The sequence below is a fragment of the Centropristis striata genome, chromosome 6 (assembly GCF_030273125.1).
Source record: "Centropristis striata isolate RG_2023a ecotype Rhode Island chromosome 6, C.striata_1.0, whole genome shotgun sequence".
Classification (NCBI taxonomy): Eukaryota; Metazoa; Chordata; class Actinopteri; order Perciformes; family Serranidae; genus Centropristis; species Centropristis striata.
This window is the reverse complement of record NC_081522.1, coordinates 26,370,363-26,386,882: the sequence shown is the minus strand read 5'-3', so window position 1 is coordinate 26,386,882 and position 16,520 is coordinate 26,370,363. Positions and strand designations below refer to the sequence as shown.

At 40.6% G+C, this 16,520-nt stretch overlaps 1 protein-coding gene across 1 annotated transcript; it reads left to right on the top strand.

Annotated features, from left to right (window-relative positions):
• The first annotated feature begins 7,093 nt into the window (after window positions 1-7,093).
• LOC131972664 (heavy metal-binding protein HIP-like) lies at window positions 7,094-12,128 on the top strand. Its single transcript, XM_059334330.1, has 4 exons — window positions 7,094-7,394; window positions 7,560-7,643; window positions 11,642-11,767; window positions 11,848-12,128. Exons 1-4 carry the CDS (start codon window positions 7,094-7,096, stop codon window positions 12,126-12,128), a joined length of 792 nt encoding a protein of 263 aa, XP_059190313.1.
• The last annotated feature ends 4,392 nt before the right edge of the window (window positions 12,129-16,520 follow it).

The window sequence follows — 16,520 nt, the reverse complement described above, 5'->3', positions numbered from 1 at the left end:
TGGTAACCAGTTTCTGTTAACAATCATCTGTGTTGCCACCAGATTCCCAGAAGCAGTTCCCCTGCGTACAATCACTGCACCTGCCATTACAAAGGCCCTGACAAAATTTTGACTGACCAAGGCTCCAATTTTCTGTCGAAAACTTTTAAGCAGACGTTACAGTCTCTAGGTGTCACTCACTCTGTCTCCAGTGCTTATCACCCAGAGTCCCAAGGTGCACTTGATCATTGGCATCAGACTCTAAAATCCATGTTGAGAAAGTACTGCTATGATACAGAGAGACATTGGGATGAGGGCATGCCATTTGTCCTTTTTGCCATAAGGGACGCGAAACAGGAGTCTCTTGGGTTTAGCCCAGCTGAGCTCGTGTTTGGTCACAATGCACGTGGTCCCCTGAAAGTGTTAAAACAGCAGTTCATGTCAAGTTCGTCTAAGACTAATGTATTGGATTTTGTGTCACATTGAAAAGGTGGTATGACAAGAAAACGGTTGAGAGGCAGTTCCAGCCTGGTGACCAAGTGTTGGTCTTGCTACCACTGCATGGGTCTGCTCTCGCAGCTCGTTTTTCTGGTCCCTATGTGGTGAAGAACAAGGTGTCTGACACAGACTATGTTATCAGCACCCATGAGTGCAGGCAAAAAGTTCACCTATGCTATGTTAACATGCTGAAGTCTTATCATTCCAGGGACATTGTTCAGGCGAGGCCAAAACTGGCTGTGGAGATTGCCACCTCTGTAAAGACTTCTGCCTCCATGGTCTCTGTTGGAAACACACATGATGATGGTCTCAGACTAGCTGATCTACAGTGTGGTAGGCTACTGAACTCTGAAATTTTGTCTGACATTGATGCACATTTGTCCTACCTCCATGTAAGTAAAAGAAACGAGGTAGTTAAGTTACTACGGTCACACCCTATGCTGTTTGGCGACGTGGCTTCACGCACTAATACTAATGATATTGAAGTTGATTCTGCTCTTCCCATTAAGCAGCATGCCTATCATTGCCCTCTAGATAAGCGTCAGATGATGAAGAAAGAGGCAGAGTATTTGTTGGACAATGGCCTAGCAAAACTTAGTCATAGTCCTTGGAGTTCCCCTTGCTTGTTAGCTCCCAAATCTGATGGTACTCCACGTTTCTGTACAGATTTTTGAAAAGTTAATGCTGTAACTGTACCTGACTCTTTTCCTCTACCTCGCATCGAGGACTGCATTGATAGTATTGGCCCAGCAGCCTATATTTCTAAACTTGACTTGCTAAAGGGTTACTGGCAGGTACCTTTAACATCCAGGGCCTCCGATATCTCAGTTTTTGTTACCCCTGATGACTTCCTCCAGTACACGGTTATGCCATTTGGCCTTAAGAATGCCCAAGCTACTTTTCAGCGTCTTATGCAGATTGTGCTAGGGGACATTCCCCAATGTAAGGTGTGTCTTGATGATGTTGTTGTGTTCTCAGATAGTTGGGCAGACCACGTTGCCACTTTGACCACTGTGTTCAAACAACTTGCTAAGGCATCGCTAACCCTTAATCTGGCGTGTGTGAGTTCGTTAAGGCTACTATTACTCATTTGGGGAAACAGGTTGGGCATGGGCAGGTCCGCTGTTACCCAGTCCCAACCATCAGTCGTGAACCGCGTTGTTTTCTTGGCATGACTGGATATTATAGATGTTTCTGTAATCATTTTTCAGTGGTGGTTGCTCCCCTGACTAAGTTGTGTAGCCCATCTGTTCCTTTTGTGTGGAATGAGGATTGTCAGCATGCATTTGAAGCTGCTAAGTCTCTCCTTTGCAGTGTTCCTGTTCTTGCAGCACCCAACTTTACCATCCCTTTTAAGCTAGAAGTGAATGCCAGTGCTACTGGGGCTGGTGAAGTATTGTTGCAAGATGGTGGGGGGGATGTTAGTCACCCTGTGTGCTACTTCTCAACCAAATTTAAGCATCATCGGTTAACTATTGACAAAGAGACGTTGGCTATGCTACTGGCCCTCCAGCACTTTGAAGTCTATGTGGGTTCCAGCACCTCCTTGGTCACAATGTATACAGATCATAATCCTCTTGTGTTTTTGTCCCAGATGTATAACCACAACCAGAGGTTGATGTGTTGGGCTCTGTTGGCGCAGAGTTACAACCTTGAGATCAAACATTGAACAGACAACATAGTGGCGGACGCACTTTCTCATGGGTGAGGGTATTGTTCAGAGAGAAACTGGTGAGCTATAGAGAACTGTAAATACTGAAGTAAAGGGTGAAACTAGTGTTGTGTAACAGTTGTGTTTTGGTAATGTTAGTATTCTGTGTACCTGAGTGTTCAAACTAAAAATAAAAAAAACAATATTGTAAACTAAGCGACTAGTTTTGTCTTTATGGGGGGAAGTGTTACAGTTGGAGGTGAGTTGTGTTTGTTTTTCTTTTGTTTTCTTGCTTCCCTAAGGCTCCACCTCCTGCTCCTCCCAGTTGCTATGTTTCCAGGCCCACCTGTGATCAATTGCTGATTAGGTGTTAAATAGACTGAAGCCTGAAGCAGACGTGGCTGGTGGGCCATTGTCGCTCTGTCATTTTGCCGGTTGTGGAAGTGTCGGCTGTTTTGGTGAAAACGCTGGAGTGCTGCCTGGAAGCTGGGAAAGGAGAACCCAGTTGGTCCTTGTATATTTTGGTTTGTGTTCCCAGAGTGTTTTAGTTGGAAGAAATTTTAGGTTATTGTCGCTGTCTGTTGGATAGTAGTTTTGTGTTCGCCGTCTATAAAAAAATTATATTTTTAACTCAGCTTGCCTAGTTTTCCCTTGTTTTTTTAAATATAACATCAATGGCTTCTCCCAGACCTCAATTTGGGACGTAACAGACAGTTATCAGCACATAAAGTTATACACCCCCTGCAATAAATAGGCCTCTAAACACAGTGCTCATTTTAAGATCTTTACTCATATGTTATGAGGGCATGTTTGGTATCATTTTAAAGTGTACAATGGTAGCTTTCATGTAGACCTAGTTTTGGGCCTATCTAAAAAAAATATAAAGGTCGCAGGTCAAAGGTCAAACTGTCTTAACAACTATTTTAAAACTATTTTCGCCTAAACTGTTGTCTTTTTTATAGCACTGTGAAATGTAGTAACAGCACTGACACAAATAATAAAAACTAAAATACTCACAGGACTGTAACAATTCAGGAAATGTATAATCTTCCCATAATATCCTACTATGAGGGATGAATATCTGTCTCAAAGTGGAACATGGGCCCAGGCGAGAACTGTCAATAACTACTAATTCTTTGGTATTTCTCAAAGAGCTTTTATTTAGTTTTGCCTTAATCATCCTCCAGGGTGAAGGTAACTTCTTCATCCTCCTCCGACCTCTGATTTGTGCATTTTTGAAGCTTGCACATTTCTGTGTACTTCAAGTTGTTGGCGAGGCAGGAGCAGCCTGGAATCCTACAGGTCTTTACACACTTGCATGCCATGAGCTCTAAGACAGCCATTGGGGCTGGGGGCCCTTTCATCCAGTCCAACACCAGGATACCTACAGTAAAAGAAGAAGTGTAAGATTGAAGCCATACACATCAGTATTCTTTCTATTTCTCATCTACTTCACTGAGGAGCTGAAATATGCAGAAACTACCTATACAGCACCACTGACTTCCTTCCTTTTCACTTTTTATGCTGCCACACAAAACCAGTTTGTTGTGTTGCAGCTGTTGGATGTCAGCGTTTCACTTTCTGACTCTGAGAAATTCCTCTTCTTTTGGGATTAAAACTTACTTTAAAACATTGTTTACCTCCTTCAACCAAAAAACTGTGAAAACTTCTAAGTCCGTGCTCCAAATGTAAAATATTCAGTGAACTTGTTTGAGTTTATAACTATAAGTACTTTTATTTCATAAACCTCAGTCGCTGCGTATTTCTGTAATATGTCTATATTGCCCCTATTGTTAATTGTAACGGTGCACTTTGCTAATAAAGCTGACTTTAGGGGGTAAAAAAAAATCCTCTTTTTGGCCATATTGCGCCCTTCGGTGTCGTAAACTCTGAAGGCGAGCCTTCTGAATCGGGTATATATTAGGGCGTGGTATTTAAATTACGCTTGTTTCCAGCCGCCACATTTATCAACAACCGATCATTTTTACGCTGTGATTGGAGCGATACGATTGTTTGATAAATCACACGTGAACCCTGTCGTAAGACGAAATATACACTTAGATCTGCGCTCGTTTCTACGCTTGTTTGATAAATGAGGGCCTATTAGTGTAATAAAGGAAGTAGCACGTTTTGGCTTCATGTTTATGCAAACACTGATGATTTGAATGTTTCTGTGTGAGAGCAGTGTGAATATCTAAATGACTTTATTTTCTGCACGTTAAATGCAACCATCAGGTTTTCTTGGACTCTCTTCTCACTTTCTGTTCATTTAAAGCCAGTCCTCCTTCCTGTGAGACCACACTGAAATAGCTCAACAAGTATTAAAGGGACTGCCATGAAATTTGTTTTATCAGCTATTAACCACACATGTTGCTGATGGACACACATGCAGTGGACACGTGGCGTTCGTCTTGTTCAGCCATTTTCAGATATATAAAAATAAACTGTAGATCTAAGTCAAGTCAAATCAATTTTATTTATATAGCCCAAAATCACAAATCACAGATTTGCATCAAAGGGCTTTACAGGCTGTACATGGTACGACACCCTCTGTCATTATACCCTCACATCACCAAGGGAAAAATTCCTTAAAAAAACCCTTTTAACAGGGAGAGATCTAACTGTATTATCGTTGGAAGGGAAGAAAAAAAACCCAGAAACAGGTTCTATAGTTGACATGAACTGACGCATACTAGTTCAGGTATCTCTGTTTGGTGTGTGTGTGTGTGTGTGTGTGTGTGGTCCGCTATCGGCTCAGGTTGGCCGGGTCTGCAGCTGGAGCCTGGTGAACAGGTTGGCCTTGTTCAGGACCGCTGCACAAACACACACACACACACACACACACACACACACACACACACACACACACACACACACACATTCACACACACACACACACACACACACACACACACACACATGCAGGTGAGATTAAAGGGAGAAATGAGTGAAGGTTTGTTTTCACTGCTGATTATATGAAACAATCATTGACAGTATTCTGGAGCAGGAGGAGGAGGAGAGGAGGGAGGGGAGAGGAGGAGTGAGGAGGAGCAGGAGAGGAGGAGTCAGGAGGAGGATGAGGAGAGTAGGAGGAGTCAGGAGGAGAGGAGAGGAGGAGTCAGGATGAGGAGAGTAGAAGGAGTCAGGAGGAGAGGAGAGGAGAAGTCAGGATGAGGAGCGTAGGAGGAGTCAGGAGGAGAGGAGGAGGAGGAGAGAGACACATTTTTATTTAATCTCTCTTCTATCTTTTAACAGTTAAAAACACAATAGTTGACACATGTAACACACATCAGCACATGTACTACATGTAAACACACACAGTGGTTTATTATGATACACATCAATACATGACAGTAATAATAATATAAAAACTACAAAATTTCCTCTGGGGAAATTCTAAAAAGGGCCATGGGAGCTACTGCAGGTGTGTGTACACTATGATGAGATTCTTCAGAGATTTCAAGCAATTAATACTAGTAATGTTATGATACTATATTATATACAAGGAGCACACCTACAACAAGCATTCCTTTTCAAGTATTTATTTATACAGCAACCTATGCCTTTTCAACCTCAAAATGTGTGTGCCGGACTCACGTCGCAAAAAAATTGTATTCCGTAGAGAAAAGTAATAGCACACCGATCCCGATCAAACCGCACGTTTTGATATAGAATTTGACGAGTAGCAGGACGAAATTGTGTCCGGAAGAGGAAGAAGAAAAAAATCCACAGTATAACAGTATTGCTCTGTGCGATTGCCCCGTGACCCTAAAAATAAAATATATTCAGTTTGAGTCACTGTCATTATTTTATCATTTATAACTTCTGATAATAAAAGATTGTTCTCACATTGCAGTTTTTATTTTTGATAGAAACCAAATAATGTCTGAGGACCAAAAACAATACAGAGATTTATATTAATTATTTTAATACGGGCCACGAGATGGCTTTCTGTCATTTCTGGACATATTATGCATAATATGTCCAGAAATTATACATGTTCTAATATGTATCAACATAAATTGTTTATAAAATGTTGTTATTTTACTCTCAGTGAAGAATTGTAAATGTTGGCTCCAAATCTAACATGGAAGAGGTCAAATGAGGAGAAAATCTAGTTGTATATTTTATTCTAAATATATTTGAGCTTATCTCAGGACTTGTTCTGTCTTCATCAAACACAAAGTGTGTGACAGCAGGAAAAACGTTGCTAAAGGTTTTACAGCGGGATGTCATCCAGAATACTGTCAATGATTGTTTCATTTAATCAGCAGTGGAAACAAACCTTCACTCATTTCTACCTTTAATCTCACCTGTACAAGTTGCTGCTTCTTTTCTGTTTTCTCTGAAAAATAAAACAACAAAATAAGGAAGGAGAAAGTGAATTCTAATGTATAAAATGTTTTCATAAAATAAAGTTTATTCAGCAGTGGAAATAAAACCTTTTAGATGTGAGTCACTCAGATGCTGCAGGACGGTTTCTACCTCAGAATCACTGACAGTTAATGTTTGACTTTCTGACCTTTGACCCCTGACTACAGTATTTTTTTTCCAAACTGAGTATTTATGAATGACTGAGAAATGATAATATCAGATGTCAAAGCCTGTCCCAATGTTGTGACAGAGGAGAGTTTTTCTAGAGAATGAGGTCAGTAGTGAGACAGAGTGAAGATAAGCTGATAACCCTCAGTCAAACTAAAAGGCCTCCGCGTGAGGAGAAGTGTGTGTATTAATAAACACGATGTATGCACAGCTGGGACTGAATGAGAGGCTTTCATGGTCAAAGTGTTCCACCAGCCTGCAGCAGCTTGTATCTTCTCACCAGCACACAGATCATATCGAGTCATCTGAGGCCTCTAATCAAACGAAAAAACGTGATCCCAAACAGGATCCTTGGAGTCTGGAGAGGATATAAGACGGGCCGACTGGACCTCTGCACCTTTGTAAAGACGTGTGAACTGGACAATGAGGGCTGTTGGTTTGCTGCTGCTGCTGCTGGCTCTTTGTGGGTCAGGAGCTCAGGGGGAGCTTCAGGAGACGGCTCTGACAGATGCAGCTGAGGAACTGACAGAGCAGACCACAAAGCAAACCACACCTGACATCTGGGCGGAGGTGAGGGCTCTGAGAGACATGGTGGTGGAGCTCAAGGTGGAGCTGAGGAACGTGCAGGTCGCAGTGAAGGACAGCGAGAGCCAGGTGGATGAACTGAAAGCTTTGCTGACTGTCACCAACATGCAGGTGGAGCTGCTGCAGAGAGAGAACTCAGGTACAGACTGATTACTGTTCACCATGTTGTCTTGAAGTTGTCATGGATATTTAAAGCAGTTTTCAGTGTATTTCTGAGGTAAAATGAGGGTCAAACTGCTGTAAATAATGTGTATGTTAACAACGGACTCTGCTCTGTAATTCACTGTCATTGCATCAACTCCAGACTTGCAGACCAGACTGAGGAGCAGCGAGGATGAACTTCTCATCAGCAAGTCCAGGATCGAGCAGCTCGAGAGAGAAAATGCAGGTGATGAAGTGTGTCAGTGCACTAACTGCAGGATCTTGTAACCAATCACAATCAAACGTCTTCTGTTTTTCAGTCCAAGCTGCAGACCTGATGTCTTTGGAAACTCGACTGACTACCACCGAGAGCAAAACAAGTCACCTAGAAACAGAGAATGCAGGTATTTCACTTATAAACATGAATCCTGAAACCTGTATCGCATTAAACTATATTGTGTGGTGATGTCTCCCGTCCCCCTGTGTTATTATATTATATATTATATATTGTTTATTTTTATTTTGTATGTACGTATGTATGTGTGTATATATGTATATATATATATATATATATATATATATATATATATATATATATATATATATATATTATTATTATAATTATTTTTTTTAAATATAATTATTTTTTTAAATTTATTTACTTACTTATTTTATTTATTCTTGTTTATTTGTTTTCTCTCTTTCTTTCCTCTTCCCTCTCTTCTTGCGTTAGTGCTTCTTGCTTTGTTTGCCTATTTATTTTCATTGTCTTATACATATAAGTGAGCCATGTTATATATATTTATATATATGTTATATCATCTGCCCCTCATCCACATACACACACGCACACACACACACACACACACACACACGCACATACACTTGTGATGCCTCTGTGCACATCGTTGTACATTTATGTTTTTCTTTGTTGTTGTTTGCGCTGTATGTCTGCTGTCTCTACTTGTGGTCCACATGGTGTAGTGTATTTGTCTCTCATGTCACCTTGTTTGTTACGTCATTTCACCAATAAAAAATTTTTTTTTATAAATAAATACATAGATAATGCTAATGTAAGAAATGGGGAATACAATCTAAAACTCTCAAGGGAAAAACTAACAAAAACAAAAAGGTGCTAGGGAGGGACCAAACCTGATAGGGAAAATAAAGTATTCTACAAAACACTATGATAAACCTGGAAAAGGACGAAAGGGGGGAAAATAAAAATGAACACAAAATCACTCCAACAGGAGGAAAAACAAAATGGCTGACTAGAAAAACTATTAAACTAAATCAAAGCACTAAGCTATAAAATTAAGAAGAAAAATCACTCTTGCGAGGAAATTCAAAAAGGCAAAGCAAGGCAAGCTGTGGCTGTGGCATGAACGAGAAAACGGGCTGGTATGGTGACGTGGTGAAACACACTGGCACAAGACAAGGGAAAACGCAGACTATTTGAACACATGGAGGGAAGGGAGCACCAGGTGATCACAATCGGTAATTAATTAGGGGATACAATCAGACAGATGACACACGGGGAAGGGAAAGTGACCTGAAACGAGAGGAGAGTTACTATTTCAAAATAAAACAGGAAATAACAAGACCAGAACACAAAATAAACACACACACACACACACACACACACACACACACACACACACACACACACAGTGGCCTGTAAAGCATCAATGAAAAATGAATTGAGAAACTGAAAACCCGCATTTCGTAAGGTCGTATTGTTCCGTGCAAAGCGGACTGTACGGTATTTTACAGAATACCATTGCATGCCTAGTAAACAGCACACCCTGCTCTGTAATTCACTGTCATTGCATCAACTCCAGACTTGCAGACCAGACTGAGGAGCAGTGAGGATGAACTTCTCAACAGCAAGTCCAGGATCGAGCAGCTGGAGAGAGAAAATGCAGTTGATGAAGTGTGTCAGTGCACTAACTGCAGGATCTTGTAACCAATCACAATCAAACTTCTTCTGTTTTTCAGTCCAAGCTGCAGACCTGATGTCTTTGGAAACTCGACTGACTGCCACCGAGAACAGAACAAGTGACCTGGAAACAGAGAATGCAGGTATTTCACTGACAAACATGACCACCATCTTTTCTGTTTTTGCTAGTGGATTAAATCTTCGAGGAAACTCCTTCTGTCAATACAAAGTCCTCAGAGAGCAATAGTTTGTTTGTGTTTTGTTGTCTTTATAAAGTATTCATTATGTGTTATTAGTATAACCAAACATTGCTAGATCTCCATAATTTTTTCTCTATTTCTGAATGATGCATTGCTCCCAAGCTGATTTGGGGACCTCTGTCTCTACATACTACTATCATATTTTATCACCAGTCCTCCTCAACCATGACTCAGCACTTACTCCTACTTAAACATTATCTCAGTGCAGAGTCAGCTCTCTGATGAACTTGAAAGTATTCCACATTTTGAATATATTATCAGTATTATTCAACTTTTCATTAAATTAATATTATTTTCACTCAATCCCACTTTTCCAAGTGTTCCAAGAGTCATACACAATATGGGGGGAATTGATAAAAGCCAATTTAAAGTTTATTGTAAGTGAATTAGTCTGTGAGCAAATCAAGTAAGCTGGTAGAGTTAGTTAACATGTACAACTTAATGTCTGTATAAAGCAAGATTAACATTCAACTTTAAGTGATGGAGCTACAAAATGGTTACAACTATAATACTTAAAAACACACATAAACCAAATCACTGATTACAGGTCAATACTTGTGCTTAGTCTTTGCTGATTATCTTACTTACTGCCCCGTACATACCAGTCCCTACAGGTATTATTCAGCTTTTCATGATATTCATTAGCCTGGCTAACGCCAGACTAATCACAAATGAGATTAGTCTGGAAACCAGCCATTCATTTTTCCCTAGAGGAGGTGTGGTTTACGATCCTCCAGAGCTGTTTATTGGGCGATAAGAATGTCTATCAAAAGCGGCTGTACGTAGCTCTTAGCCAATCGTATCAGTTATTACCAGATAACGTATGTAGAGCGACAGAAATGGATGTTACATAGCCGGACTAGCCCTACTACTTTGAGACTAAAATGCTCAATTGTGCTTCTGCAATGTTTTCTTGCAGCATGTTCTGGTTATGGCTGCTCTATAGTTTCAGCTCACAGTCTACCGGCAGTGTTGGTGTGTGTGTGTGTGTGTGTGTGTGTGTCTGTGAGAGAGTGTTGCCTGTTGCTTTGCTTCTCCAGTTCTCGCTTTCTACAAGATTATTTATTTTCACGCCTTATTTCCCCCTCATGTCATTCAGCCACACACATCCACTGATTTTATGAGCAATAGACGAGCTGCTGCGGGTCTCTGGGCGGCTCCGCTGTCCCCCGGCTTGTAGCAAGCTCACTGGCGTTACGGCAGTGATCGGTAGCGGGCTAGTTGGTAGATTAGGCTTTGGCTAAATCCTGTCGGAAGCAAGGCTAAAACATCCTTTTTGGTGGTGAAACAGGAGTGTAAAGTCAATTGTTGTTCTTCTTTTAAAATCAACTGTTGCTCTAAACTATTTAAAACGCTGTCAGGTAGATCAAAAGAGAGTTTCGCGTCTGCTGCAGCCATGTTGGATCCGTAAGAAAACTACAAAACTACAAGCTTCCATCTGTCGAGTAGTACGCGTCATCATCCCTCCCCGCTCTGTGATTGGATCCCTAAAACAGGGCTCCCTAAAACAGGGCTCCAGACCCTTTCGCAGTTCGAAATGAAATGGAGCGCACAAGGCAGTATGGGTATACCCAGGCTATATATTCATAGTAATTCCACCCAATCCCACTTTTCTAACTATTCCTACTTTAACTTCTTCTGACACATTCCCACCAGCATGACAGTGTAGCTATTCAGCTGTTCAACATCTTGCATTCTCTAGTATGGTTTAATCTCTCCTTTGGGTCATTTACAGAGGTTTCAGGTACATTTATGTTGTAATTTAACAGATAAAATGAGGGTCAAACTACTGTAAATAATGTGTTGTGCATGTTAACAGCGTGCTCTGCTCTGTAATTCACTGTCATTGCATCGACTCCAGACTTGCAGACCAGACTGAGCAGCAGTGAGAGTGAACTTCACGTCAGCAAGTCCAGGATCGAGCAGCTGGAGAGAGAAATTCAGGTGATGATTGTACACACACACACACACACACACACACACACACACTACATATATAGTCCAGTTGAAGTTTAATGACCTACACTGACTTTTCTTCTGTTACAGAGAGAAAGGTGGCCTTTTACGCAGCTCTGACTGATGACGGATATGTTGGACCATTCAACACAGACATCACACTGAAATACAGCAAAGTCTTCACCAACATCGGCGATGCTTACAATCCATCCACAGGTAATTTACTGCAGCTCACATGAACATGTTTACTCATGTTAATCTACATTTGTTAGAGTTTTTCATTTTCTGCTCTGTAGGTTTCTTCACAGCACCAGTCAGAGGGGTCTACTACTTCCAGTTCACTATGGCTGGTGGCCATGCAGGTTGGATGGGTGTCTCTGTGTACAAGAACAACCAGAGGATCATGTATAATACTGAGTATAAAAAAGAGGGAGTTGTTGAATATTTCACTAACTCTGTTGTCTTGGAGCTGATGGCAGGAGATGAAATCCACCTCGTTCTCCCATCAGGCTTTGCCCTCTATGACAATAACAACAACCGCAACACCTTCAGTGGCTCCCTCCTCTTCACACTGTGAGAATTCCTTCAGGCTGCTGTGTGACTCCTTATTGGCTACACTGTGATTTACTGCATGTAGCAAATAATGACATTCTGCATCTGACTTCTCTGATGTGTCATCACATCAATGCAACATTGAAATAAATCTGTGAAGCATTCAGAAAATAATGTCTAATCCCTCTGATTCTCCACTTTGTTCTCACTGACAGTTCCTCAGATGTCCTGACTAAGGTTGATTTATTTGGCTGTGGTCTGTAATAACAATACAAAGTAGCAATCAGTACACCGTACATGATACACAAACATACTGAGATATCTAAGGTTACAGCGGACTGTATTCAGTACAGTATAACATATGGATCATATAAACCAATCACCTCCAACGAGGCATGCAGACAGCGTGGCTTATTAGCTATAGCAACACACTAGCATAAGATAACTAACATTCACAGCATGGCACTTTACACCGCAAGCATGGTGCATTCAATAGCGTCAGAGCAGCTGTGGTGTATTCAAGGGCATGGTTCATATGATACTGAATGGAACTCAGGACAATAGTTAACATAACATTAACAATGTGGGCTTTCTAACACTGTGGAAGTGCAGAGTCAGCACTATTTTATGATGAAGGTTAGCTGAAGTTTTAATAAACATGGAATGTATAAATGTAAATATACTGTTATATTATCTTTGAATTATTATAAGAAGGCAGATAGCCAATGTGTTTTTCTCCACTGTAGCTTTTCTTACAGACAGACCTGAGACAGGATAGGGGCATTTAGCTTAGCTTAGCTTAGCTTATTTGTAACTGAAGTGTTAAAACTATCATTTGGTAAAAAACTTCAGTTACTTTGCAGAGGAGCTGTTAAACAAATATTTAAGGCTTACTTCCTCAATTGAGCTGCAGATCAAGAGAGCACATCCTGCCCTCATACTGAACCTTTCCTTAAAACCGGTTAGAACTAGATCAGGGTGCAGCTATTTCAGTAAGAAACATACATACAAGACACCATAGGCTTAAATAAAGGAACGAAGAAAGGAAACATCTGGTTTAAGCAGACATTAGGTATCTAGTTCTGAAATATAATATATATATTTATAAAATATAATATATATATATATTTATAAAATATAACGAGGTGTCCAGTATGGGTTGGCTACTGCCACCCATCGGGGTGGGTCCTACACCCAGAAGCTAACTGTGAATTGAGGAACTTGTTGGTACTCTGACTGGTGATCCTGGCAAAAATCAGTCTGTACTTTGGATGATTTACCATCTTAGCACCAGTGACATCTTTTTATATATATTTTCTAGAGTCCCGCCTACAGATGAGGTGTTTGTAACGTCAAACAGATGATGGAAAAACTATCAAGCTCTGTAGCTTGAGTGCTCTGAGCAAAAACAGCAACTGTGGCCGCTGTTGCTAACAGAGTAGCCGCTGATCATAAACAAACCAGCATGGCTAATTATGCACACCGTCTCCACTGATCATAAACAAAGGGGCATTCTAACTGTCCACAAAGTGTCCGCCACTGAATTAACTGACATCGCTAACTGTGCACAGAGTGTCTGGTGCTTGTTGTAAACAAACAGAGATCGCTAAGTGAACACCTCCTGCAGCAGCAGCACATACACACTGTACAGCTTCAGAGCTAACTGTTAGCCTATTAGCACTGTGCTACTGTGCACCTCATTCAGCGACACCAGACTGCACTATGAAAGGGCAGAAAATCACTTCACCTTCTCTGGATCGCTATGAACGCCCTAAGGCGGAGAGCTGGCACAGATCACACGATAAAAAGGACTTATGTTTATTGTCGCTTGTAACTACTTGCTACTTCACCGGCTTTTATTCATTTATTGTAAAAAAAAATAATTTTTGAGACAGTTAACAAAGAAAAAGGGAAACTCAAGCTGCTGGTATTTTATTTTTCTAAAATGAATCCCTTTATTTTAAGATGCACAGGTTTTTCAATTGCTATTTTATATATTTAATTTTTAAATGCAGCCTTAACTTAATGAGAGAAAAACATTATTATTATTATTATTATTGTCATTATTATAGTTCAATGTACACATGTATACTTCAATGTTTAGTGACACTAACTATTTTTGATTGTGAAAACTTATCACACTAATTCATAATGTTTGACATTATGATGTTCTGGATGTTTCCTTGAGGAACTTTTCTCTCACTGGACCTCTTAAAATTTTTGTTGAATTCCTTGCTATATGCGATGACTGCAAATAAAGCAAACAGTTTTAATGCATATCATATAATATTTCATCATTATACCACAAACCTGTTTTTTATTTGAATCAAAGCATTTGATGCATTGCTTGTGGTCTTTCCACATATTCCTTGATATTGAATGACATGAAGAAACGCCCCTAAAATTGTTGAAATTACACTACACATTTTGAGCTAAAAAATTAAAAAAGGAACATGACTACAATTTGGTTCTCAGGATGATTCGTTTGACATGCCTCCGTGGATTTTAAAATTTACTGACAGAGTGACAGTTGAACTTTGTTATTTTCTAAAAAACAAACCATGTTATCTTAAAAAAAAAAGGTTCTGAGTTTGTTTCTTGTTTTATTTTGAATGCTGAACTTATGAAGGAGTCTTAGGCTGTGGTGAAGGAAAGTTTCAATCGACAGCAAAGGTGGTACACAAGGATGGACCTGATGGTCTGGTCTCTGAGTCCATAGATGAGAGGACTTAAACACCTGGGGATAATGAGGATAAACACATAAAAAACATTCTGCATGGGCACAACTTCATTCCTCGTAATAACTTTTGAGATGGCTACGAGTAAAAAGTTATGCATGGTTGACAAGACACTGAGGCCCAGCTGCACCAGATGCAGCAGTAGTGTGTTACGAGCTTTATGAGCTGAAGCTTTGTCTGTGGAGGCTGACCTGGCTGCTATCATCACACCAATATAGGAAGAAATAACTGCCAAACCAGCTGACACAAACAAACAATAAGTGAAGGATTCATCATAAAGGGCAGAAAACTGCAGATGAAAGATTTTTGTAGTTCATTTATACTGTTCCTAGGACAGTGTTTCCAGTTTTTGAAATGGAAAATCTAAAAGTAAAAGAACTCGTATGAGGACATTGAGTGAACTGAAGGCCCAGACCACACATACAGCCACTGCTGTGTTTCTGATGGTGATGATTGTAGAGTGCCTCAGTGGGTAGCACACAGCCACAAATCTCTCTAGAGACATCGCCACCAGTGTGAAAGGACAGATTTCACTTGTGAGAGTGGCAATCATGACCAACAGGCCACAGGCAGGATAGGTCAACCTCGCTCTGCAAACAGCAAGTAGGTACAGTAACTGACTCAGAGCCATCTGCAAAGTGTCCGCTAAAAGGAGGTTCAACAGAAGAATATAACGTGAGGTCTCACAAAACACCGTTTTGCACCATGGTCACATTGGGGCGGCTGTGGCTCAGTTGGTAGAGCGTTCGGAAGATTGGTGGTTCGATCCCCGACCATGGCAGTTACATGTCGAAGTATCCTTGAGCAAGAAACTGAACCCCAAATTGCTCCCGATGCGGCGTTCATTGGCGTGTGAATGAATTCCCAATGTCAGCAGGTGGCACCAGTGTGTCCTGGTAGCCTCGGCCACCAGTATGAATGTATGTCTGAATGGGTGAACGAGCGTAGTGTGTAGTGAAAAGCGCTTTGGATAAAAGCGATATATAAGTGCATTTTACCATTTTACATTAATGGATAAGAATATACAGCATGATAATGTAGTCAGAGTGGAAAGTGTCACTCTTTCCAGTAACCCTGATCCAACAGTAATGTTGATCTGAGATTGAGTTGCATAAGACATTTCAACAAAAACATGAACAATTTAACCTGTTGATAGGAATACAAAACACAATAAATCTCTCCGTTTGCATTATGAGAACATTGAAAATCCAACATCCTTTCAGCACAGATGCCAGTTGAGTCTCATCATCCAAGTCTGTGCTTTTTTCCTTGGAAGCAGAGCTGGTCAGCAGGGTTCTCCTGACCTCACATGTTGTATATCAACTTGCCCTGCCCTAAAACACGTTCATGTGACACCATCACGTGGGCTAATCCCTATGTTCCCTCAGCCCTATGTTAGTGTTAAATCATCACCACTGAATTATGTCCCGCCTTGTTTTGTGACGGTGGAACAGGAAATTTTGAAGAAATGAAAATCTTTCCTCCAGGCATCAAGCTTTGGTGAAATTCTTTATTTTCTTATTAATCTGAGGGACAATAGGGTTAAGGGAACATAGACATGCTCCCACCATGTCAGCATGTTAAAGCTTACACTGCAGAGTGAGAAGAGTGAGGCTCAGAATATTGAATGTCTCTAAATGAGTTATCAGGAGGCTAGGACAGACAGGAGGGGTTTCTCT

Bases quoted from the DNA above. Each gene is read 5' to 3' on its own strand.
- LOC131972664 (XM_059334330.1), top strand. From the start codon at position 7,094: ATGAGGGCTGTTGGTTTGCTGCTGCTGCTGCTGGCTCTTTGTGGGTCA. The intron at 7,644-11,641 runs GTGATGAAGTGT...CTTCTGTTACAG, and splicing joins GCTCGAGAGAGAAAATGCAG to AGAGAAAGGTGGCCTTTTAC. The intron at 11,768-11,847 runs GTAATTTACTGC...TCTGCTCTGTAG, and splicing joins TGCTTACAATCCATCCACAG to GTTTCTTCACAGCACCAGTC.